General features: G+C 43.5%; 1 protein-coding gene across 6 annotated transcripts in view; it reads right to left on the minus strand.

Annotated features, from left to right (window-relative positions):
- Positions 1 to 686: 686 nt before the first annotated feature.
- SGCD (sarcoglycan delta) overlaps positions 687 to 27357 on the minus strand; it is a 328100-nt gene continuing 301429 nt past the window's right edge. For all 6 annotated transcript variants that reach the window (XM_082291568.1, XM_082291572.1, XM_082291567.1 and 3 more), the window contains 2 exons: positions 11206 to 11329; positions 687 to 9601 (listed from right to left, as the gene is read on the minus strand). In XM_082291568.1, coding sequence (XP_082147694.1) covers positions 9428 to 9601; positions 11206 to 11329 — 298 coding nt within the window. In that variant the 3' untranslated portion in view covers positions 687 to 9427. The remainder of the gene's footprint in view (positions 9602 to 11205; positions 11330 to 27357) is intronic.

The following is a 27357-nucleotide window of genomic DNA, read 5'->3' on the forward strand; positions in this document are numbered from 1 at the left end:
CATATTTAAAACCCAGCTCCTGCAAAATGCCCTCAGAAGTGATTGCCTGGCACGAGCAGAGTCACCAATGAGCAGCTGATTAGTTGGCCAATTAAAATAAAACTGATGGATCTTTAAAGCAGCCAGAGGTTGCCAAGAGGCTTTCTCTTTTCTTTTTCTTTTCTTGGTCCAGGCTGCTGGTTTTTGGGTTTAGTTTTTTTTCTTTTAAATTATTATTTTTTCACAGGCAGACTCAAGCTCCTGCTCCCTCCACTGTGTGCAGGTGGGGATCTGTTCCTGGATGTGTGTACCCAGCTCCAGTCCCTCTTGGAAAACCTTGAGCTCCTGCTGGTTTGGAGCACATGAAGCACCAGATCCCCTCTACCAGAAAGTGCTGCCCTTTGAGAGGTTTGGGATGCTCAGGCAGCACCTCAATGCCTGCAACAAGTCTTGGCTGTGAGTCTTGAATGCCAGGACAAGGGTGAAAAATTCCACAAATATAAGAAAGACTCAACTTTCCCCAAAGGCAAAATTTTTTGTTTTGCTGAGGACAGGTTTTCTTCCAACAGCAATTCACAGAAATTCTCATTCCATCTTCTACAGCAGTTTTGGCATAAATATATCCAGGTACTTGCTCCTGTGAAATGGATCACTACAGTGATCAACAACAACAACAAAAAAAAACCCCAACATCTCTTTCCTTCTTAACAATCATTATTTTATTAATATATTTTACAAGATTGCAGTTGAAATCATTTAAATACAAACTTTTTTTTATACAGAAAGTGTAATAAAGTTAAAATAGTTCCTTGTGTAATTCATAGCATTATTGCAATGCTTACAAAATTTTGCATAGAGTGTGCAAGGATTGATGTTATTTGATACAAAAAAGCTTTATATTTTCCCACACAACCACACACATACATAAATTAAAAAGAAAAAAAAGCCAAACAAATCTGAATTTCGTAATGAGAACTGTGATAACACTTTAAATTAATTTTGTCCTGTTTACACAATCAAGGTCATTGGTGGTTTTCAGAGTAGAGGTCAGACAAGGTGTTTTCCCACCACAGATGACAACTGCTATAGCACAGGGGTCCATGCCTTTTATGCTGCTGCTGTAGATGAACAGGGTTTGCTTTGACTTGCACTGAGTGCTGTTTTGCTGTTGGCTCTGCCTCCACGGAGCATTTTTGGGTGAATATTGACAACTCTATTGGCATTTCCTCGCAGGGAAACTAATTGAAATATGGGGTGGGGAAAAAAAATAAACAAAGCCACGAGCAAAATCCAGATCCAGCAGGTCAATCCCTTCCCTGCTCCCAAACCACCACACAGTGCAGGTCCAGACCAAGGTCTGGGTCACAGCTCAGGAAAAGCTCTGACCTGGGGAGGAATCCAGGTGTGAATGCTGTCAACTTAGCCCTTCTCTGACAAACACAGTGGACAGTAATTGCTCACATCTGCCCTTTACGAGGTTTCTGGCATGCTCTTACTGCACAGGATTTGTTCATCTTAACTTCCATGCTTGCTCTGAAAACCCAGAAAGGGACAAGAAAGTCAATTTCCCCAGCAGTGCCTGCCCCCAGGAGTTGCTGCTCTCAAGGTGGGCAAAGGCTTGTGAGAACAGCACCCAACAACCACCACCATCACCTATCCCACCCGGGCTGCAGGTACACATCACCTGTACCATCTGCACAATCACTAAAGCTGCCAAGGTGTCCCATTATCCGTGACAGCACTGACATCGAGTGCACAGGGCCAGAGGAGGACCCAGATGAAGACAAAATTATCAGGCTGTGGTTTAGCATGGGAGGTCACTCCCTGCTCTAAGGCAGCCACCCTGGAGAGATCCAGACCTGGTGTGGGGGACTGGTGGGGTTTGCAGTTAAGGGAGTGTGGGAGAAACTCTATCAGCAATATTTTTTTTCAGCTACAATCCAAGCTCCAGCAAAAATAGCACCACCCACAAATAATTATTCTCCTGCTCTCCAGCGTCAGCCTGCCTCCTTCAAGGACTCCATTCTAAGGAAATTTTTAAAAGACTGAAGGACATGCATTGCTTTAGGAAGAGATAATGCATTTAGCAGAAGAAGGTTTCAGAGGGCTCTATCTCCTATCAGTGGTTAAGCCTTTGAAAGGGGAAAAAATGTAAGAGTACAATGCAATTTAAAATTCCTGTTACATGCAAAGATGCACTTGAATTGTGCTTTGCAATGGGCCTGTTCCTATGACGACAAACATGTTAAAATGGTAAAACTTTCCATTTGGGTAGGACCCGATGAGAGGCTCCAAAGAGTCCTTTTTAATCTTGGAAGAAAAGATTGTTTAGCTAAAGCTGCATGTTTTATCTGAAGCATTTGGTGGCACAATGTAAATGTAACATTTTCACAGAAATTCCTCCTGATATTTTGTCTTCCTGGCAGAAAGCTTCAACCACCTAAATGCAAGGCAAACATACAATTACATATCACTTCACAGTGGACTTACCCCTCCTATTCTTTAAGACCAGTTAAAAGCTAACAAAAGCTCAATCCATGGAGATCAGCTACCTCAGAGCAAATCTGACTTCCTCTGAACAGGCAGCCCATCAGTCCTGGCTGGTGGCCCAAAATCCCAGCCACCACAGGGCTTCCAGCTGCAATAAGGTGAGACATTTCCTGGGAGGGACAGCACTGCTAACTTTGCTGCAGGAATGACACTTGTAGTGAATTAATTTTTAAGGGACTTGCACTTCTAGTTTAAAGTGATTTGGATGGGAAATCTCAGTGGGGCACTATAATTATATTTCCTTCTTTGTTTCAGATAAAAATCCCGCAGCTTTAAATATCCATCTTTTCCTGTATTCTTTATACTGTGCATCGCTTTTCACAAGGGCACAACACAATTCAAGTGGCAGGACAAGAGAGGCTGAAATGATAAAGCCTCAGGGCTGGATGTGCACAACCAGGGGCCTCTCAACCACAGCAGACTTAAAAGCTTTCTAAATACTACCTATTCACTGTAATTTCTATCCAAGCCCCAAGCCACTGTGGTTATTGTGGATGGAAACAACATCCCAGCAATCTTGAACAGCCCTAGCTGTAAGTGGTTTCAGTGACAGTAATTCCACTGAGCTCCATGAAAAGATCAAGCATAATTGCCACCATATTTAGTAAAATGGATGTTATTAATTTAAAGTATAATAGTGCAAAGGGACAGAGACGCTGACTGCATTACTGTGATTAGGGTGATGTCTGTCCCCATTTCTTCCCCTTCCCCCCTACCTGCCTTTGTTTAATTCACTCCACTCTTGCTTGAATAACCTCACCACCACATCAGTGTTTAACCCTGCTCCACCCACAGCCATAAACTTGGCTACATCAGCTGTGGATACACAGCAACTGCCAGGCAGAATTTACCTGAATGTCCCCAGTTTTATGGCAGTGCCACTGCTAAATGCAGGTTTTGGGTTTGGGGGGTCTGTGTGACTGAGATGTGACACGATGTGGATTTCAGGGCTGCTGGGTTTGAGAGCAGGACGCCAGCTACCAAAACATTACACAGCAATTTCAGAGCTGAGGAAAAAAAGGTTAAAATGGGGAAAATGGAACTGTTGCCAGGATCACGTTCCTGAACAGCCAGGGCAATAAAAAGGCTGGTATTTTCACATTCAAAAAGCACCAAAGCAGTGCTTGGCAAAGCTCGGCAGGAACACGCCCGGCGCTTGCTGGGGTGAATTCTGGATGATGACATTTCAAAATTTAAAATGTCAGCCATAAAAAAGAGCACAGCCTCTAACTTCTTTTTTTTGTTGTTGTTGTTTTTACTGTAGGTAGTTCTAAAATGAAATCATTGCAGCAGTTACTCTTCTCCACTGAGCAGCCACTGGAGCTCCTGCCCTGCTAATGCTCGAGTGCAGGTAAGTGAACAGCTGGCACCATTTACTCAGTTTATTTATACTTTCAGCCCAGGATGATGTCTTTGAGTTTTCTGGGCTATTTCTTCACGTTTCAAATTTCAGATAACCTCGCCCTCTGCACACATTTCACGATTTTTCACATTATTTCCTCCTCTCCCCATTAACCAAGTTAGAGCCTTCCTGCCACTTTATTCTCTCAAATGCAGCTTCATGATACACCTGCATTTTTCCTGCTCAGTTCAAAAAAAGCACCATTAAAGTTAATGCATTTCAGGCATGAGGGATGAATTTCTTGAAGTCTTTGGTCTTTGTCTCACTCTCTTTCACAATGTGAAACTTAAAGCCATAAGAACAAACATAAAGAAAATTGGCTTGTGTTGTAAACAAGTGTATACAAATGTCTGTGTGTGTGTGTATTTGTGTGCATGTGTGAGCATCTTATGACAACAAAAACTAATTTTCATTAGGTTATAATGTGAGCTAGCCTGACATCTTCACAAGTTCCCCAGGAATCTCTCTTTAACCTTGGAGCAATTTCTAGGGAGGGTTTTTTATTTAGCCATCGTTTTGCTATACCATATATTGCAGATTGTATTTTTAGGCTTATGCCTTCAAACTTTTTGTTTGTGCAATGTGATATTTACCACAAGAGGAGAAAAAAACCCCAACCCTTCTAAAACACAGTTGTTTCACAGCACACGACTGAGGCAACCAAATATATATCACTCTTGCACATACTCAGTTTGCTGAAAATGAATATTTAGGAGACACTTTATACAGATTGTAGTAGTTACTGGCTTCCCCTTTTGATGACTTCCCTTAGTGTTAACATTTCCTTGTACTCTTTAGCTGCCCATTTCACTGACTACTGGGTAATTCATGTCAAAATGTCTAAAATACCCAAACAAACCAACAGCCAAAAAAACCCCACAAAGAAACTTGGAGAATGGATACAGATGTACAGCCATTATCAGAACCTCTGCCTTTCTAATGGCAAAGCCTTTTTGCTTTAGAAGAACCATCGTACCTCAGCTATGACACACTGCCTATGGATAAGGTTCCAGCACAGGCGAGCACTGTCATTCTCCCGACCTTCTCCTAAGTGTCACATTTACAGCAAATTGGACAAGGTCCTGCAGTCCTATAAAGAGCCACCATACATAAATGCATTCATGAATCCTGCATGGCTGCCCCGGGTACCCTGACATTGGTGGCACAGTCCCTTGACTAGCATTTGGGGGGGGTTTAGTGCTCACAGCTGCAATGCATGGTCTGGTTCAGTTCCCACAGCCACCCCAAGGGCTGGCAGTGCTCCCACTGCCCTCAGCTGTTACCTGCCCAGCTCCCAGCTCAGGACATGAAGTCACCACCATCTCTTCCACTGGCCTCAGAAATAAATTCACCAGCAGCCTTGCATTAGCAATGTAGAACTAAACGCCACTTTGATATAAACCCCACCTCCCAAATAGCAAATGCTCAAATGAACTAAACTTCAGGCTCCATTCACAATGAAATACACCAACCCTGATTTGGTTTTGGCATTTTATCAATGGAAGGTAGAGCATACGGATGAAATTCCAGGCAGGGAAGCTCTGGTTTAAATGGATTCAGGGAAAAGCAGCCCACACAGGTACAGTGACTGTGGATATCTGGGCAAGGCAGGAGGAGAAGGGAGTGAGGTGAATCAGCCACTCCACAACAGTCTCCAGCTACAAACTGTGGAGTCTGAGAGAGCTGGATGTGTTTGGAGGCAGCTTTTTCAACAGAATGCCCGTTTTTCCCCTGGGATCGGAGACACAGTCCTGTTTGCTCTGCTTGCATACAATCCTCGAATGGTTTGGGACGGAAGGGGCCTTTCAGACCATACAGTTCAAACCCCCTGCCACGGGCAGGGACACCTTCCACTAGACCAGGTTACTCCAAGCCCCATCCAACTTCCAGGGATGGGGCATCCACAGCTTCTCTGGGCAACCTGTGCCAGTGCCTCACCACCCTCACAGCCAAGAGTTTCTTCCTAATATTTAAACTAACCCTGCCTGCTGTCAGTTTGAAGCCATTCCTCCTTGTCCCATTACTCCCTGCCCTTGAAAAAGTCCCTCTCCAGCTCTCCTGGAGCCCCTTTAGGCACTGGAAGGGGCTTTAAGTTCTCCCTGAAGCCTTTTTTTCTCCAGGTGAACACGCCCAGCTCTCCCAGCCTGGCTCCAGAGCAGAGGGGCTCCAGCCCTTGGAGCATTTTCATGGCCTCCTCTGGACTCACTCCAATGTGTCGCCATCCTTCTGATGGAGGGACCCCCAGAGATGGACACAGCACTGCAGGTGGGGTGTCACAAGAGCTCAGAATCCCCCACCTTGACAGCTGCCCAGGCTGCTTTTGATGCAGCTCAGGACAGGACTGTCTTTCTGGGCTGTGAGTGCACTTCAGGTCACATTGAGCTTCTCCTCAATCAACAACCCGAGTCCTTCTCCTCAGGGACATTTCTGACCCATTCTCTGCCCAGCCTGTATTTATGTTTGCCACTTGCTGAACAGCACAGGCAGCATCGCCCAAACCACTGTCTTAAAACTCAAGTGGTGTTCAAATGATCTACAAGTCCCTGCAGGGGTTCATTCTTTCTAGCAACAATTCCTCACATTTCAACACAACATATAATTTCATGTTTTTTAAGATGGAAACATGGTTGTAAAATATATTGAAACAGCAAGAATTCATTTCAGTAGGTGTAATTAAGGTACCCTTTGTTCACCTCAGAGAAGCATCTGCAGTGATAGCACAGATGTTAAGGTCATTTCCTAACAGCTCCCCAGCAGAAATTCACACCAAGATATCAATGTCCTTAGCAGTCTCATGGCTGTTGTGATATGAGAAGGTAATAACCTCATCCAAGAGCCCAGCTGAGAAAAGCAGCCACTCGAAATTAATTTGTTAGGATGGAAATCCTCAGCGGAGCAGCCAGAGGGTGGCACAGGGATGAGGGCTGAGCCACCGGTGTGTCCGGAGCGGAGCACAGAAACCAGGATGCAGCATCCCTGATGGACCAGTCCCTGTGTCCAGCCCCGCCTTCCTCACCCACCTGAATACTCCCAGGGATGGAAGAGCTGATCTGACTCGTTTTCTGCACAGGGAACTCTTCCTGCAGCACGTGTCTTCCAACTGCTCCCACAGGATTTGGTTATGGATTGGGCCATGCTTGCTGTGAGGTTCGTGATCAGTATTCAACGAAACAGGAAAAAAATTCTACAGTAAATGTAGGACTATGAATGGGACTTCAGTCATGGTCCCAGAGGTAACGTACACAGTATTTTGCTATATTTAACATGGCAAAAAAAAAAAGTCTGTATCATTCTAGGTGCCCCTACAGTCTTAATGTATTTCATCAGTATCTGTTTTAAGTTGCACAACCAGTTCCCAAGACACCCTCCTGCCCCTCCCCCCAAATAAACTAGATTTATTAACAAGATAAATATGATGTGCTTCTCCTTGCTGAGTGCATTGACTTAAGGCATAGGCACAATTCCCCTCTTTGAACAGAGATGGTAAAGACCTGTGTCCCAATACAATTGTTACCCTGGGTGACCCTTTGCATTCAAACGTTGACTCAAGACATAATAATTACAGGAATCATTCATTAACAAAGAGTTGGAATTCGTTAATTCATCGGAAAGCATTACTGAAATAGAAGTAAATAATTCCATCCTCTTTCAGGAATAAATTTTTTTGGGAGTGCTGCTTTCTTAGGCAGGAACACATCTAACCTAAACTCCATAGAAATCTTCTCCTTGAGTCCAATCAGTTTTGGATTAAGCCAGAATTGTTCATTTAAAAAAGGGAAAAAAAAAAATCAAATCCTGGTACTCTCAATACCACAAGAAAATACACGAAAAGCTGTGAAAAAAATGAATGGGCTAAATTATTTCTAAAGATTTCTGTCAGCTATGTTTCATCTTGAAGATCACTTGAAGAATACCAGCTTTGGTTAGGTATCACTAGGGATGGGCACAGATCTGTCTTATTTGCACATGAGGTAATATTTCAAAAGCATCTCAGTGGCTTAGAAACCTTGCTGTCCTCGTGAGATTTACTGTGACTTGGAAACTTTTGCCATAATTGGTATATTTGGGTTTTTAAAGGATTTTTACATGCATGTGGATGAAATTATGGGTCAGAATTCAATGATCTGGACTCTTATTGTTTTCCAAAACTTCAAAAGTGGAAATATGTTATCAGATCAGATTTTTGTGTTTTATCCTGCCTGTGACTCCTAGAATTTAAAATAAGGAAAAAATCCAACCATGATAAGATTCAACCACAGAGTTTTAGGGATTCAAATTCTAGAGGAACCAGCATCCAAAGCCCTTCCTTTCAGTACTCTGGCTTTGTCACAATCTTTATAAATCCTTAAAAAAAGTCTTTCATTGTCAGCATCTCTGATATTTGCAGTTTCTACCAAACGTAAATGACCCTGAACTGTATATCTTGAAAAAAAAGATGACAAAAATTCTGGTGTAGCACCTACATTATACACTTAATTTTATGATTTTCTCAGTTTCTAGTTGATTTCCTCTGTTTCTACGGTATTTAGGCAATGTCCAAATCTTAAATCTTCACACCTTCACACCAAATATGTTCAAAATTAAAGGTGTTAATGGGGAGTGTGTAGGGTGATCCAGGACACCTGTTAACAAAGGAGGTTCGTGATTTTTCTATTTAGTCCAACTTCCACAATTTTTTCCTTCCAGTAACTAAATACAGCATCAGTTTTGCCAGCACAAAGATGATTTTACGTAAGTGTTAGACCTGATGTGTCACACCTGAATAGCACAAGGCACCCTTGGCCATGCACAGGCAAGTGTTGAATCCCTTCAGAAAATTACATTTATTATTTCAGCAAAAAGGTCTGGACTCTTCTACTGGCCGAGTGCATCCATCTCTCCCAACAGGGAGCCATGCTTTGGGTGATAATTAAAGAGTAATTAAAGAGTGATTTAACCTCAGGTATCTTGGATCACTGTAAGTGATCAGCACAAGCACATCTGGCTATTTTGTTGTTTTTTAAATTATTTATTTTTCATGCCACTGATTTAATGGCGCAAAAATCATCAGAGATGCTTCTCCTCCCTTTGGATGCTGGTGGGTCTGCATTGGTTCCAGGGTCTTGCCCAGCCAGCAATCCCATTGCTCTGAGAACATGATCAAAAACGAGGGGTGATCATTGCACTGTATTAATACAGAAGGGTCCAGAGGAGCATCAGATCCAATTCTGCAGATTGTACCAGTAAATTTTGGTGTGGGAAAGAGAGAAATGCTACACAAATGTAACAGGGTCACCCTGGGATTCCTTGTACTGAAACATCGTTTTACACAGAGGATATATATATATATATCTTATATATATATTTTTTATATATATATTCACACACACGCGCGCGCACACACAAAAAAAGTCTTTGATAGGCTTTCTGTGTTCTAGTAAAAATAGTTGGCAGCTGGATCTGTGAGACCAGAACTGGCTTTTGTGCTGCCTGCGATGCCCCACTGCAAATTGTCTCTCAAAGGCAGACGCTCGTGTTTATCTGGCAGGTGGAGCTGCTGCCTGCCTGAGACAGGAACAACCTCCCATTGGGACACACACAGAGCTCGTAGATTTTTTGCCTGGACCCTGCAGAAGAGGAAGATCCTTGAGGCAAGTTAGGTAGTTTGATTTTTGCAGAATTCAACGTTATCTGAAGTCAGAGGTGGTGAGAGAGAGAGAGGAAAAAAAAAAAAGAAAGAGAATTAGCAGAGAGCTGTTTTTTCTGATGTTGTTTTTAAAGAAGCTTCCTCCAGACAACGCAGCTGCTACAAAAACTGGGTAGGGAAGTGTTTTAGGATGGGAAAGTCTGACACAAATCTGGGTGAGCACATTATCTGCCTTTACCACGAGCTCCAGTTTGTTTCTGCTGAGGTACCCACCGTGTTTTCTCGGCTCATAGCTTCCTGGGACACCTCCCAGGAATCCAATCCCAGGTTTGGATTGACCCAACCAGAGGTACCCCACTATCAGATGGGGAGCACAGATGGTTCACATCCATCCAACGACCCTGCTCCTCCATCAGGATTTCTGACACCATGATCCCATTGCCAGTTATGCTTGCAGACTCCCAGCACTTTTATGTATATTTTATGTATATTTTATGTATGTTTTATGTATACATTATGTATATTTTATGCATATTTTATGTAGATGTGTAACACTTTTGTGTATATTAAAAATAACTGAAATGCTGTAACAGACCTAAATTCCTCCTTACAAACCAACACAAGGCAAACAACATGTGGCAACTCTCAGACACGTGGCAGCTGCAGGGGAGTGCTCTGACATCAGCCAGAACACAGTAAATAATCTGAACCCCAGAATAATAGGAGGCAACTGACAGCACTTGGAATTACGGTTAAAATCTCCAGTTTTAGTATCCAACCATCTCATGTCCTGCAAGATACAGGTCAATTTATCATTTTAAAAGCAGCTTAGTGTTGAAAGTGACTGCTTGAAGTTGTGAAATGCCTTGGATTTCAATCTCAGGGTATTAGGTAGGGGGTTTTTTTGGTACTTTTCAGAGGTTTTTTTGCTAACACCCATGATCTAGGTTTGGATTGTCTTAAAATGCAAATGTTTAGAAATAACAGAAATTGCAATTAAAAAACTGGGAGCTCCTCAGCTACATCCTTTGCTGTCTTCCGTCACTGTGGCAGGAGGGGGGGATAAGAACCATGTGCCCACATAATTTTGTGACACCAGAAGAGGCTTAACTCAACACCTATTTTACTTTTGCTCTATGTTATCAGTCTTAGTTGTTCTCTCTTCCCCTTGGGAAGTTTCTCCAGTGCAACAACCTGTGTCTTCTAATGTTCTCTTTCTTTCCAGAATGAAACATCAGCCACAAAAGCTTTTCAGATCAATACCAGTGAATTAAGTTCTTCTTATAGAAAAATATATGATAAAAGATTTAATTATGTTGGCCAAGTAAATCTTATTTTAACGTGACATGGGAACAAAGAATTTAGGAGCACTGTGCATTTAACGGCTGCATAAATCTGCTGGAACAACAGATGCTATTATCCATGCACTTTAAAAATAATGAATCAGCCTTTGCCACGGAGTGAGCCTCATTTGCATGGGATGTGTTCAATCAGAGTGAGCAGCACTGAAGTCAGGAGAGCCCATTGCTCCCGAGCTTTCACAGCAGCACCTCGAAAGCAGCAGCTTGGAGACCCACAGGGCTACGGATCTGCAGGGGATCCGTGCCTTGGCTTGGCTTTGCTGCAGGGCTTGATGTTTATCACTTACCTCTCCATCTTTGGATTCCAGCCTGAGCTCTGTCCTGCACGTGGCCTTCAGGCTGCCGGCCTCGGCGTTGATCTCGATGCCCTTGGGAGCCTCCATCACCAGTGCGCGCGTGGGCGACTCCAGCCTGCAACACAGAGGGGTTACACAGCCCCGTGGGCTCAGTGCTCCTGCTCAGGCTGCTGTGCTGCACCTGAGACCCTGCTGATGTTCACGTTCTCACCTGCTTTCAGGGGAAAACGTTTATGCAGTGTGGTGAAACACACCACAAATCTGATCTGCTAACGTTCCATGCCAGCTTTGCTATGCTGGGCCAAGAGAAAAGGGACAATAAAGCTGCCCCCATGGTCAGCTTGCTCTTATTTCTAGTTCAGATTTCTCCCTAATCAGTGCTCACGGGGTATCAGCAAAGCTGAGTACCTACACAGGGAGTGCGAGTGCTTCTCTTCCTCAAACCACTCTTCAAGCAGCAATAAATTAGTTCTCCTGATTTCCTGTAATGTGAGGTTTGGAAGGGTTTAGGGATACAAGAAAATCAATGAAAACAATCAGGCTGAAGACCCCAGACTTCGTGGTCTCCTGTCCTAGGCTCACATCACACCAGGCATGACCATGTGCTCTGCAGAGCTTCAGCTGCTCCTAACCATGGATACACTGCACAGCCCTGTAACAGCACTGCTACACAGCCAGACCTTTTACTTCAGCAATTGGGGTTTATGCTGTAAAGTGCAGAAGCACAAGGTTCAGTCTTCCTTGTTCATCATCCATTTTTAGGTCTTCTATTATACTTGTCTCTTTCTTATAATACAGTCTCTCATTACTCTCTGCATTGCAAATGATAATAAAAAACCAACTCTCTCTCTTTGGGAATATCCTCTTAGTTGATATTATGACCATTTATTTACTGTACTGTCACAAATCTAGAGTCTGGCCTCTACAGGTGAAGCAGATGGGAGGGCTGGAACAGAAGCTCCTCTGCTTTGCCTGTTTTGGGCTGGCAGCACTGACCAAAGCACCACCCCCAGCTCTCCTGGGCAGCTCTCAGGGTTTGCCTGCATCAGCTCTTTCTCTGCTCTCCATATATGTAATCATTTGTGCAAGTAAGTGTATTCTTAAATGGACTCCTGCTGGTACTGAGACAACATTATGGGAGACTGAGGGAATTCAGCTGTATTTACTGCAGCCAACAGTTCAATAAAGCACAGGCACAGCTCCCTCTGTGTGGCACTTTTCAAGTTACGACTTTCCCTCTTTTCAGTGTCTTCATATTGCTGCTTTTGAACATCTTTCCCTCCAGACCTCAAACTCATCCATAATTTCCTGGCTGACTTAACTAAATTTAAATTTCAGGGAGCAATTGAGGCATATGTGGCCCAAGGAATGAGCATGGTCTTGGTTAGCAGCCTCTGTACAACCCTTCTGAGCTGCTTTTTGTTTCCTGCAGGGAACCCGCATTTTACGGAAACCTTCTTTTGATTCCCTCCACTACTGTCACCCCTCAGCTGGTTCCTCTATGAGGAACCTGAGGTTAGGATTGCTGTAACTCACTTTTTTTTTCCCTGCCTGACTGAATTGCAGATCACACGGAGGACAAAAAGCTGCCTGACCCGTATTTTCCCTGGAGATTTCTGCCCAGAGATACAGTACACTCTCACCCTTGCTGTACCTCACAGGCTGGTGTTTGCCCTGAAAAACAAAGGACCCTCTGCTTGCCCTAAGCCCCCAGGATCTGTGCTGCAGTGCCTGGAATGCAGGCACACGTTCCCTCTGCTCCCCAGGCAGGATGCTCAGGAGGAGCAGCAGAGAGCTGGGGCCAGTTATACGCTAAATCATGTAGCTAAATTCACCAGAGGATGTGTCCAAACCCCAAGACAGCTGAGCTAATCTGAGGATAAAATAATTCCTAAGAACACGGCCAGGTGACTCTCCAGCTCTCCTGCATCTCAGTGACTCTCCAATTTCTTTGATGTCCTGGCTGTCTCAATATATTTGTTCCTCTGTTAATCTTTTAGCTCTTCTACCCACTGAGAAATAAATCTCCTAAGTGCAAAACAGTGTTCAGACACCACAGTGCAAACACACTGATTTGCAGCAGCACTCAATTCCTGCTCTGTACAGGGGCAGCCTCCCAGTCCCACACTTTTACTGGTGAGTGAGGAGAGCTGGGAAATCCCTGGATGTCTTCCCGTGGCGGGGGAGGATCGAGAGAGGACCTTCTTGCACATCTTTCCCTGTGCACACAGGTCCCCTGAACACCAAACTGAGTTCAAATTCAAGCTCTGAATAAGCTACCAAGGATTTGGAGTGTTCTAGATAACACCGCCCCAAAGTTTTATTCTCTTTCACATCTAATGAAGTGACAGTGTTGTTCTCCCTCTTCCACCTGAAGAAGTGGAATAACAACATCTTACAAACACTTTTGAAACCCATGTGATTTTTGGACACATTCTAATCCATGCAGAGCTTCTTTCCTCATGGAGGCACAAAGGACCCTCTCCAGCACCTCCCAACAGCCCACAGTGTGATGTGGGACAAGGACACCCCAACAGCTGGGGCTTTGCTGCTGCTCCATCACCCCCCTCACTACCTCAGACAGCAGCAATCTTGCTGACACACTGAGTCAGCCCCAACCCAACCTTTTAATGCTGAAAATACAACTTTAAAGCCCAGAGATCTTTTCAGAACCTTAAAACTATGGAAACGATTGAAAGTACTACAACAGCAAAGTGCAGCTCTTCTAATAATGAAAACCTTGGGCTGCAGCCCACATGGCTTTGTGCTTGTGCTGTGGTTTGGTGCCTGACTCTTCTCTCTCCTCCACGTTCCACACTGGTGTAAATCCATCTGTTTCATGGGACTCTTGTCCCAATTTATGCTACTGTAAAAGAGGACAGAAAGGTCTTAAAAATTGTTTCCTTGGTATTTAAGGGGCATATGTTTGTAAGGGATTTCATTTGATTATTTTCTGATATCCTGAATAAATCCCTGAGACACCTGACCATAAACCAGGAGCTGCAAAATCTATGCAAAGCCAGAGCAAGCAGCTGAGGAGTTTATGGGGGTTTGAGCAATGTTTACTGAACACTTTCATTTGAAGCAGGCATTTAAGAGATGCTCTGCTTTTAAACCTAATTCTGCCTTCCAGAGCAGAACCAATTTGGAGACTAATAATGAAAGAAAATGATTTAGAGATGAACAGATAATTTGTTCAAAATCAACATTTGTTTTCCAGTGTGATACTCCAGAGCTTTTAGTGGGATTCCCATCTCCTGGTGAGGTGTAAGCCTGTACTTAGAGCAGTAGGCTGGAAAGGTGGCTGCATGAATATAGATTGTTTCATTATTTGCTCCTGCTCTTGAATTTTCCATCCCAGCAATTGGCACATAAGCCCTTTTTATTGACCATGGGTGCTGCTTATTTTTGCTCCAGTATTTGCAGGACTGGATTTTGACCTCTCTCACAGAGCTGGGCAAGAAGAGTAAATGCACTGCTGTGCACAGTTACAGCTTGCTGAATTCAGCACTGAGATAAGCTACTGCCATGAAATCGCTCCTGTCCCACCTACAGTCTCCTAGGAGGTGGATGAAGAGACATTCTCCTGTCTGGGTGACTCACCACAACATGGGAACTACTCCTCTGGATCCCAAGGTGTCATGTAAGTCCAAATTTTTTTTAAAAAAGACACAAGTAACAGGATTTTCCGAACTATCCAAGTTTCCAAGTTCCACTTATTACAACGGGTGTTAGCCACTTTTGAAAATGACATTGAGCACCTAAATGCCATGACAAATCTGACCCTTAATCTCAGTTCTTAGTTCTGCAACAGAGGTAATAGCACTTCCCAATTCCATAGGGAGGATGGAAAGATAAATATATTAGCAGTTGTGAAGCATTTAAATACTGCAATAACTGAGGCCAGGGAAGTTACCATCGCCAGGGATAAATGGCTGGCACATGGATAACTGATCTCTCCAAAACCCCCAGAAATTGCTGGAAATTTTGTGCTCCTGAAACTCAACAAAGGAGAAAAAAATTTCAGTGTCATCCCTGCTTTGCTTTGGGAACTTTGGCAGTAATTTAAAGGAGATCAGCACATGAGTTTGTATTGTGGTTCTGGAGAAAGTAATTCCTTGGAAAAATCATTACTTACCCAGATTTCTAGTTTTTATTTCCTTCATCATAAACAGTCACATTCATCACTTCAGTACTATGGAATCTATTTCCTTCTTGTCCCTCCCCTCACCATCTCCAGGATAATGCAGCATTTTCCTTACTCTTACGAACAGCCTTTTGAATTTGGGGAAAAAAAGAGGGTATTAAAGATGTGAAGGCAGTATCACCTGTGGTTGGAGGCTGCTGATGTTCTGCCAATAGAGTGGACATAATTCTGTTAAAAAGTAAAATTTAATGTGAATAGTTCAGGGGGAAACTTCACCCAGCTCCAGCACTGATGCAAACGTGACTTGCAATCTGTGCCTTGCACCAAAGGTTACAGCAGAGCAGAGAGATGATCCTGAACATGTGAAAGGAGCTTGTGTGAGCTGAGGACCTTCTGCTGCCACTTTGGAATTGTTCTCATTTTATTACTTCCTTTTTTCTTTTTTCTTTTTTTTTTTTTTTTTGACAAGGAATGGCCTCAAGCTTCAGAATTCCTTGTCCCTACCTGGGGCTTTTTCTGTGTGGCGCATAAACGCTGCTTGCAGTATGGAAATGGAAAGAGAAGTTCATGCTCAGGAGATGAGGAGCATATGATGCAGCACTGTGGTAAAAGGAGCTAATTTAATTTTGCTTAGAAACCTCTGGACTGAGAATACAGCATGTATTACTGCAGCTGTAGCCCATTACTTCTAATGACTCTAATTATTTCTTATGGTATCCATCTGACCAGCCATAAGATTCACGTTGAGCATAAAATTAGCCAGTGTTAGCACTGTGCCTCCTTACATCTCATACAATTGGTAAATTATGCCAGCAAGTAAACACGGAGCTCCATCAATTTGCTGGTAATGAACCAGCATCTCGGGCTGAAATTTGTTTTCAATTTTAACTCCCTTGTTTCAGTGAAATCAATGGGATCACCCATTCACAGTGACTTACACTTCTGACTTCATTATTTGTGCGTTATCTCATATATGTCTACTCCTAGAACAAAACAGAATGCTTTTCTCCCTATTAACTGGAAGTTAATTAGGTTTTACTGAATTGCAAAGAAGCCATGGTTAGTTTCTGTTTTTAGAATGCTTAGAAACATTTTTTCTTTTTTAATTGTCTTGGCTTGTATTGGAACAGAAAAATGTTTGGGAGGAGGAACAACAGGTTGAGCCTGGACTCGCCTGGTGAAAACCTCAACTGAACATAAGCTCAAACAAAATCTTGTCATCTCCCAAAGACTAAAAGGCTTTGCCCTGAGCTTCACCCCTCATCACTAGAATTCCTTCCTGCTGGTATTGTCATTTCATGAGAAAAGCATAGGCTAAAATATGGCAAGAACGGCGAGTCTGATATAAAGCAGGAAAGAGAAAAAAAGGGGGTTGGCCTTGGTACATCAGAGCGAGAGGTTGGAACCCAAAGGGGAAAACACACAGTGTCTTTTTCTGAGACACCATGACTTTGACAAAATATGACCTAAGTGGTGCAACACAAAATCAGAAAGCACTCTGAGAGCTTACAGAAGAGATCATCACTGATAAGAAAATATGTATCCCTGGTATTTATTGCCTAGCACTGACATAAATCTTGTTTTCAATTACATGTTAATGAAGCACACCAATTACTGTTTGAATAGGGACATCTGATTACAGTCTCAATCAACACAAATAAATCTTGCTTATGGAAGGTTTCCAGGGTACTTTCTTTAGAAACATTAATTAGAGAAGTAAACAAGGATATATTATTATCATGTCATCCAATTGTAAACCCTTCCTATTGCTGTAAATACTGGTTAGTTTGACAGTGTGCATCACCATAAAGTTTCCAGTGCTCATACTGCAAATCTAGTAAGTGACAATTCCAGTGCAGCCATAATCTGAAAGAGATCGTTATGGCTGGGGGTCCAAAATCTTATGCAATTACTAATGTGATACAGTGAACAGTAAATGAAAATTATTTTAGCTATCTCCACAAACCACAGTTAATTCCCAAGCAAAACCCACCTAAATCTATTAGAGACCTGACAGGTGCAGAGGTCTAATGATGCTTTATTGGAAATTACAGTTTTCTAATTGAGTTAGAGATAAGTCTGGTTCAAATGGCAGGGGGTGCAACAATCTTCTGCACTGTATTTGGGCAACACAGATGCTGAAGAGATTTTAAACAAAGCTGAGCCAAGAGAAAGGTAAAAAGAAGTTGAGAAAGGAACTACCCTTGTGCTAACTTTGATTGTAAGCTTTGCTGTTTCCTTGGATAGGGAACCTAGTGTTTACAACTCTTCTTTCTTCTCTTTTACATACAGCTCTTACAGCTTCAAGAAATGCTTCATCACCAGCAGTGTAATAAATCTGCTGCTGGTTTTGGTAACTTCATCTCAGAGCCCAATGGACCAGTTTGTGCATTTTTCACCCAGTTTGAGTTATGGGTACTGTGTTCAGCCAATTTTTCCTGAAGAGGGTTCATGCTAAAACAATACTCTCCTGACCAAGTAATGGACATATCTTCTTATCTCTTCAGAGACCACAACTCTGTGAGAAGGGCTAACTAACAGGAGTGGCTTGAAACCCCCACAAAGCAGGTCACAGCCAGCATCAGGAAGGTGATTAAAAGATTTGAGAGGGTTTAGACAAGTGTGTAATCAGAGGAATTTGTAGGTAGGGTACTGTCTTGCAGCACCAAGCAGGTGAGAACCAGCTTTCATCCTCCCTCCAAAAAAATGCCATTCCTCAGCAACAGGAAAGGTTTGAACATATGGTTCCTCCCACCACACTGCAAATCCCCTGCTGCAGTCTTCAGTACACTTTGCACTCGCTGAGGCTTATTCAGAGTGCTAAAAAGCAGTAAAACTAGGAAAACATGCAGCAGTCAAAACACAATTGTAAATTCTTTGTGATTGCCTACCATGCTACAGCACAGGAACTGCTGAAGGCGAAGTAATTATGTAAAGTTGTCTTAAATGCCTTAGGGTATTTTTTTTTTTTCTTTTTTACATTCAAACTGATTTCTGGAATAGTTTACCAGGAGCCAAATATAGTATTTAGAAGACAAAACCTGAGATCAAGCAGAAGATATCAAATTAATCTAGGGAGAAAAATGACAGTGTGAAACTATTGAGATCTAGTTTCATTATGAACTGGAGAAGTGGTGAAGGGCAGAGATTGTCTAAGAAAAAAGTGCAAGATTAATGTTTAACGGAGTGGAGGTATGGCTGAGAAAATTAAAATCATCTGGATAATTAAAAAAATTCTCTTGCTTATAAATCAAGGAGGGAAATTATCATAGAAATTGGGAGATAGTTGAACATGATGTGTGGTAAATACAGATGTAGTTTAAAAAGATGATGTGTTTAAGCAGACAGAGAAAGGATTCAGGGATGTAAAAATAATTATTCCTATTCCAAGTGTAGAGATGACTGCAACGTCCCTCTCCTCACCTGGGGGTGGTCCATCTTTCAGCCTTAACTGACAAGCTGGGACACCCAGAGCCATCTGTGTGCCATGTGGTGGGAAACCTCCATGTGACAGCACCTGACTGTGGCCAGAGGAAGATGCTGAGCGGCCAGGAGCCTCATCCTGAGCTGGGCAGAGCTGCTGTGCACTGCTGATCACACCTCGATTAATAAACCACACCACTTCTGAGTGGGACTGAGAAAACCCAGCCCACAGGGGAGAGTCCTGGCTGTTGACATGGTAGGGACAAGTTGGACAGGGCTGGGAGCAACCTGATCTAGTGGGAGGTGTCCCTGCCCATGGCAGGGGGTGAAATGAGATGATCTTGAAGGTCCCCTCCAACCATTCCAAGATATCTCTGAGAGTAACCAGCCACACTGTGAAATTCAGGAACAGAGAGTCAGCTCTGGCTGCAGGGAACCAAAGGACAGATGCCCCCTCTCTTGGCATGCCCAGAGTTGGGACAGAAAATGACATTATCACAGGGCAGGCTGAGCTCTAACCAAGGCACAGGGCTGCTGTCGATGCCACTGGCTGGCACTGAAGAGCCCATAAATATTTTTATTATAAAAACCTGACCACAGCTTCTTGAACAGTTACAAAAGCTGGGTCAAAACTGCTCAAATAGCAGTCTGGAAATTTCTTCATGGATAACCTGTGTGTGGTAAGCAGGGGGCTTGGAATTGCAGTGTGGCTGTGCTTCTGATTCCACTGCCCACAGCCTCCCTGCACTCCCTAAACCAACAGGTTACACCTCATCTACTACCTAAACCACCTATTTATTTTGCTTGCTACGTAACTTCTTGCAATAAATTAAAACAAATCGAAAGAAAATAAATTCCTCCTCCTCTTGGCTGCATTAATGACCACGCTCATTTCGTACATGGAGAAAAATAATTACTTTTCATGTTACCATAATTGCCTAAACCATAAATGCATTTTTTAAGAAACAAAGGTTGGGCTGGTGTAAGTTTCTAATTACAGGTTGAAAGCTTCTAATTAAAAGGCATAAATTGGAAGAAACCCTTTCAAGCAGAATTGCAGAAGAGGCTGCTAAGATTGGGTATTAACTTGATGCACTGTCACTGTGCCAGGGGGGAGAAAGAGAAATAGAAACCGAGTGTTGTGGCTCTTCCTCGGGGCCACTGGCACCGCTTGCTACCCAGTGTCTGACAAAGTGCTGCCCTGAGAGGGCACACAGAGGTGATGAACACATCACACAGGAGATCTGTAGGGCCTCTGCATTTCCTAGCAACCCTGAGCCACTGGTGCAGGGACAGCGATGCTGTCCTGGAGGCAACGGTTCAGGCTTCAATCAGCTTTTTCCTAAAGTCTACACTGGCTGCTGGATGGTGGCAGGAGGACAAAACCTGAGTCAGGCTAAAATGATGAAACCTGATGAAAAGATGGATACTTGAGTCAGGTGAAACTTGCTGGGTGAACAATTTGTATTTGTTAACATAACACACGTGCTCTGTTTTGGAGTGACTGTCATGTGCAGTCAGTGCCTGGATGAATTTGGGCCAAATCTCTGCTACTTTCATGATTTGCTCTTCTGCTTTACTTTGAAAGAAGGCAGCATCGTGTAATTTTATCATCTTATTCTCCCGTTTCTCAGAGTGTAGAAAATCCTGCAGAGCAGACCAGCATGTCATCCCTGACAGAGAAATTGCTTTTCCTGTGATAACCCAGTGTACTCCAATGAGAGGATTACTGGCAGGGGTGCAGTGCTATGCAAATATTGCAGTCATTAGCATCAGGCTTTGCACGCAGTCTCCTGGATCAGAACTGCTTGAGGAAGAGAAGGGATGTTAATCTAGATTTTAATTTTAAAATTATTTTTGAAGTTTGTCTGCCATGGGATTTTCACCTGCTGTTTGGTCAGCCATAAAGGAAAAGGGTCAGATGGATTAAAATCTCACATGAGTAGTGCTCAGGCTCAGCCTCCAGCACTCACTGCAGTGATGATTTACTCTTTCTCTTCTCTAATGATTTATTCTATTCCTTCTAAAATACCAGTGTTAATAGTAAATCACTTAAAGTGAGAAATACAGAGATAACAAAGCTAAAAAGGATTTGGAATGGCAGAATAAAAAAACCTGCTGGAAAAAAATAGGAGTGTCTGTATGCATCACCTACTCAGTGGTGATACCCTTTGGAAACGTGTACACACTTGCCTAAGTGGATTTGAAGAGCTTATTTAGCATGACAAATTGGCTGCAACCTGATGGGTATTTCTGAAAACCCATTTATGGACCTTCAGACACTCACATTCCCGTGGCATATCCATTCATTGTACAGTCGATTTATAATGATTCCACCAAATTAAATCTTTATTAACAAACTTATTGACTCTGGCTTTGACTTATTGTCCCCCCTTTTAATTAACTGCAGTAATGAGACAAGCAACATCCAATGTAACAACTGACCAAACACTTTGTTTAAAACCTGCCGTTTATTTCAAGCAGCTCCACAAAAAATGAAGGCTGAATTGCTATTTGCTAAATGTCAATTTTCACACTCTGTTGAACCTTTTCTGAAGGCTGTCAACCACAAATCTGCAGTCATCTTTCCCCCTCTGATCAGAGCTATATAGAGCATATAACAGGTTTTCAGTTACTTTTCATTTTTATGCAGAAGATGTACCATTTTCTGTTCCCAGTATACTTTTAAAAAGTGGTAAATGTGCTTAAATTGTAAATGTGAAGGGGTCCATATGCCAAGGCTGTGGCCTCTTTCACAGTCACAAGTTACACCAGCAATATGGTCCCATGTCTGCATGTGCAAGGGCACAGAAATGATCCAAACTCCTCAAATCCAGCCCATTATCTTGCAACAATACTGCACCATCCTCTTTTCCAAAGTGCTGGGCTCCTGCTCAGAGTTGGGAATGTTTTCTCCTCCAGATCACTCGTTCTCAGCCTTGCTTTGGGAGGAACACTGAAGCAAAGCCAAGGAATGGGCAAGACCACCAAGGGCAGAGACTGTGAGAGGGGCCCAGGGCTCCTCCTGGTGACCTTTTTGGCACAGAGGAGTTTGGAAGGGCAGTGGGAGGGATGAGGAGTATTTGAACAAGTCAGGCTCAAAGCTCTTTGATAGTGTAGAACAGAAAATCTCACAGCTCTTTGAGATTTCCAACTAATTTCTTGCTTTCAAATATGCAGAAGAGAATAGTTTGGGAAATGGTTTAGAGAAGAAAACAAAGGAATTCTGTGGGTGGGTGGAGGGAGGAAAGGAGCAGAGAGATAAAGAGATCAGGGAAAAAAAAAAAAAAGCCCAACTTGCTGAAAAAGAGAGTATAGAGATGTCTCCAAAGGGACTACTTTAATTCAGGGAAGAGGATGTTTTGCAAATTCTTAGCATCAATTTATTTTCAGCTAAAACCAAAACTGTTTTCTATTTATCTTTTGCACATAATCACTCCCGAGTAAAACATGCATTCAGAGGTAAGGCTTGGCAATCTTTCAAGACAGATATGCCAGATGATATTTTTCTTAACTACAAGAGATACTATTGAGCCTGCTGGTGGCAATTCACCATCTGCTGGGAGATGGCCCTGCTGGCATGAACCCCCCTCTTCCTAGGGGAGGGACATCCCTGTCCTGCCTCACCTGGTGGGAACTGGGAGCTATGAAACCCTGCTGCTCACAGGTGTGTGCCTCACAAAGCTCTGATTCCTTCTTTTGGCTCTCCTCTTGCTATGTGATTTGTTCCATGGTGCTGCTGCTGGCATCCACTGTGTAAGTTGTTGACCTTGTTCATTTTAAGGCATGAAACCTCTTCTCCTGCTCCTTGGGCCAACCACAGCAAAATGAGAGTATGTTCAACATTTCTTGACTCGTGCAAGGTTCCTTCCATCTTTCCTTGGGCAAGCCTGCATTTTGACTGTAATAACCTCCCCTGGATGTCTCTTTAGCAGATAACAGAGAGACAATTCCAGCTGCTAATGGAAGAGGTCAAATGGAGGTGAAGTGAAATAGATTAAAAACCAAAAAAGAACTGATGTCAGAAAAGCTGCTGTACCACTCAGTGGCATAACCCCTTCCTAGAACAGGGTTTTGGCTGGGATTTTCAATTCATTTTACACTATTTTATTTTGATTTTAAGAAGGCAGGCAGAGAACTGGCTTTGTGGCTGAACCGCTGGGTTTCAATTTCCAGCCCTGAGATGAAGTGCCTTTGTGACCATGGGTGAGTACATCCAGTGGCCCCTGGGTTCACTAAAGCCTGGTGGGGATGACTCAGCACAGCCCAGGAGGAATAATTCTCCCCAGCACAGCAAAGTGGTACAGACAGCTCTTTTCTGCTGATTTTTCCTAGTATCCAAGCCAACTCATTGGAAAACTTCCTCACAGACTGCCCCCTCTGCTGCAAAGCACAGCCCTGAGCCATCACCTCCACAAAGAACTTCACCAGATGGTCCTGTGAGGTGGGAATGCCCCCAGGCGCACAGATCTCACCCCACTGACTTCCCAAGTACTGCCTGTAAAAGAAGTCAATAGAGTTACCTTGGGAACACAAGAGAAAGGGAATTGGACCTTAAAATTAACCTCAATTCTCCCTTTGCACAGCCAAACAAAATAATAATAATGAAGAAACACTGCAAGAGAAATATGAATTATGAGTGGTTTTTATGGCCTTAGAAACCAACAATGATCAAAGCTGCAAGGTATAATTTTTTTTTTCCCTGGAATGCCTTGCTTTTTCTGAATTGCCTGCACCCCCATGGCACCTCTCAGCAGTCACATTAACACTACTGATTGTCTGCTTGGTAAGTAACAGGAAGAAAAATAAAACAGGCAAGAACTTAACTCTGTTCAGATTCCTCCACTGCAACTGGAATGAGGATAATTTTTTTATAGTGTGGCCATCACTTCTAAAACCTTCCCAGTGAAAATTACTGCCCTGGTCTTCCTCTGTGTCAGTAACCAAAGCCACTGAGCTGGGCAGGGTGGGACTTGGAGCCTTCCCTGCTCCTCAAAATGATGGGCTGTTTCTGTTCTTTGAGGCAAAGGGTGAGAGAGGTCTTGATTTCTACCATTTGAAGCTGCCAATCTGCCAGGTTTGCAAGTGCCACCTGCTCCCCAGAGCAGGGAAGGGCTCCGTGGCAAGGCTGGCCTGTCACCCCCCTGCCATGGGGAACACCAGAGCTCAGCACTCCTGGTCACACCCCCATGTCCCAGCAGCCAGAAGGGGTTAATTCCAGCTCCAGAATAAGGAATCCAGTCCTCACCTGCAGGTCCCAAGGAAATGAGAACATTTGTGTCATGCCCACACACCACACTGAGGAGCCACATTCAATTCTGGACCTCCCAGTCCAACCCACTAGCACTTCCCAGTTGCTAATGTTACTCAGCTGGGATAAAGCACATGAATGAGTCAACCTAACACATCTCTTGTTTTGACACTGCCTATCAAGCCTGCCATATAGAGCTCAGAAAATCTACATATCTGTATCAGAGAAATGCAGTAGAAAACTTCCTTCAGAGAAGTTTCCTCAGCAGGGAGGAGGCACTTGAAGCTTGTTACCTTCTTCTTCCCCTTTTCAAGATGGAGAAGGAATGTTCTCAATATCAATGATAAAGATTTTTCCAATGTTTCCTTTCATTTTTCACAGTCAGACTTTAAGGTTGCCCAGACATCAAAATACAACTTTTCAGTTTGGATCCAAACTTGGGGAGTGAAAGGTGAAGAACCCACAACCCCAGCCCATGTGCATCCATTTGCCAGAGAACAGCTTAATCCTGCCAGAGAAAAGCTTCAAAATGGAAACTTCAGTATTTTTTGAGCTGCTTTTCTAAAACACATTGCCATGTCCATGCACCATCCCAGCATCCCAGTGTTTCGTGGCAGCAAATATTTGCATTTCAAAGCAATTTAGAAGTGGTGGAGATGCAGTGGCCTGGAGTCCATCTGGGTTTTCTCCTGCCTGAGCCCCAGCCCTGCTGCACATCACCAGAGAGCCCATTGCAGCACATCCTGCCTGCTCTCCTTTTGTCTCTTCCTGTTTGCTTGGGACACAGCTTTGTTCCCACAGCATTATGCACAGTAAGAACTTCTTCCACCTCTAGCATTTAAAACTAATCCTATGTAAGAAAATATTAACTAAACATGCCCTGGCTACCCAAACTCAATTAGCTGTGAATTAGAAGGGAATATATTTAATATAACACGACTATTAAAAAAACCTGGAGATTTGTGAAGATATTTACATGACTGCTGGCCTGTTTCTGAAATTCTGGTGTTGCATCTTTCTGCACCCATTGCATGTGAAGCAGGTAACTCTATCTCACCTCCATGTGGTATCTGCTGCTGCATCTTCTGGCCTAAATGATTTTCATTCTTATGTAACAAACTACATTATCACTCAAGGGAAGGAACCTATTCCATCCTCAGACCCAACAGAACACAGACAAATGGGATCATGAGTCCCATCACACAAGTCCCTCAATGGAAAGTGACCCTGACTGATACAGGAAGGGAGACACAAATAGCTGCCTCTTACAAAACCTGGAAATTGCCAAATAATTACTTCCATCTTCCTCAGACGTTAAGTTCACTGCAGCTCTTCCCTCCATCTTCAATTATTCTTGCAGTCCTTTTTTCCCCCCTGTATTCTGCCATAGAGCAAGTCACCAGGTAAAAACAACATTTGCTGTCACCCTAAAAATGCACATTTGCCATTTTTAGTTTACAGGTGATGACAGTAATGGAGTACCCAGCGTGAAACCACTGAAACCACACAACCCCCAAACCACAGTAAACGTCCTCTGCCACTTCAAAAGAGTTCAAATCACTTCATCCCTGTGGTGGATAAGGCAGGAGCTGCAGAGAGCTGAACTGCTCCAGTGGGAACACCCACCCAGGGCTGCTGGGCACAGCTCTGGCCATGGATGGATGTGGAATGAAACCTGGGGCAGGTTATATCCAGCGATGCAGACTTCACTCCTAGCACGCTTCCACATTATCCTGAGTGTCTTTATCTCTGTAAAGGATATCTTCTATAAAGCAGCCACATCCTGACAGTCATGCTGCTTTAACTTTATTGCTCTAGTTAGAGGTGTAATGTGGGGAGAGCTTAAAGAGATATAACTGGACAGGTCTGTTTTAATTGTTCCCACTAGACCTGTGCCCCATGACCTTGGACATCTACAGAGCCATAAATATGAGCTTTGATTGCTGTTCCCATAGTGACTGGCAGGAGGAACACAGTGGAGGGTGGACTAGGATCGCTTCAAGCAGGCAAGCAGCAACTGGAAATGATTAAGTTCAGAGGCTCTGGGGACACGAATGTCACTGCAGGCCAGCCAACCTGGAAGATAAACATTGCTGGGCACTGCGAAAATGATTTTTCTATTTGCTCTCCACTGAGAGAGTGAACTAGGCTACACTTTAGGCACCAGGCTTGCCAAATGAGTCCGTGAGCGCTTGTGAGGCAATTTTACCAGTCCTTTCTGCTGCTGGAGATGTCAGAGTCACCAGTGGGGCCTGTCAGCCTTGTGCTGAGAGCCCTGACTGCTGAGGAGCAGAACAGCACTCAGAGCAGGCAGGGCTGATCCATGGGGAATGTTGCCACCCGGAGCAGGACACATGAGAGCCTTAACCATCCCATGCAAAGCTGTAGGGTGCCAGGATTGTCCCTGTTCAGTGCCAAAGCCAGCATGGTTATTTCTGTACCATTCTGCATTGTGCACTGCAGGTTGTCAGGAGTTTGGTGTGGAAACAGGACACCTCTGGCATCCAACTCCACATGGATTCAGGGAGAGGAATGCAGATTGTCTTGCTCCCAGCTCTTACTTTCCCTGAGCACAGTGCTGTGAATACACAAACAGAACTCAAATAGCTCTACACTCTCCTATTTCAATATAAGAAATGGTGGAGTTTCAGGAAAAACCTACACACGTGCTGGTGGCCTGAGTATATACAAAAGCAGCTCAGGAATATTTATATTGGCAGAGGGCAGAGCAGGAAAAGCTCAGCAGCACAGGTTGTGGGTGCACTGCCTGCCCATCCACCCTGCTGCTCCTCAACTCCCCAGCCACCAGGGCCTCACACATCACAGGAGAAGGGAAGTTACACAGGGGCAAATCCAGCATCGCCAACAGATCACTCAAAGTTATAACCTTCACAAATACAACAGCTTCACCATCTCCATGAGTATATTCAGGTTTGGAATTAAAAATATCTCTTCTGCCATCCAAGGTAAGTCAGTAATTACTCAGAAGGAAAGCAACACTAAGTCTACTCATCCATATACTTTGTACACTCTCCAATTTACATATTTAAACGCTTCCAGGTATGGCATCGTGGTAGCTTTAATGCCAACAGAAGACAGATAAGCCCATAAAGGAACAAGTCCAAGGCACCACTTCTCCCTTACTACATACAGCACTTACACATATTTGCATAGATCTGTTAAAAAAGCAGGGTAATGCTGACATGTTTGAAGCCAAGATTACATGGTTTTTTATGAGAAGTTTGGTGGCATGCCACAGGGAGACACTGCACTATTTTCATGGGATAATTGATCACCCCAGTCTCCTCTCCATGCCTCAGCC

Source organism: Coloeus monedula (genome assembly GCF_965178545.1).
Source record: "Coloeus monedula genome assembly, chromosome: 15".
NCBI classification, from domain to species: domain Eukaryota; kingdom Metazoa; phylum Chordata; class Aves; order Passeriformes; family Corvidae; genus Coloeus; species Coloeus monedula.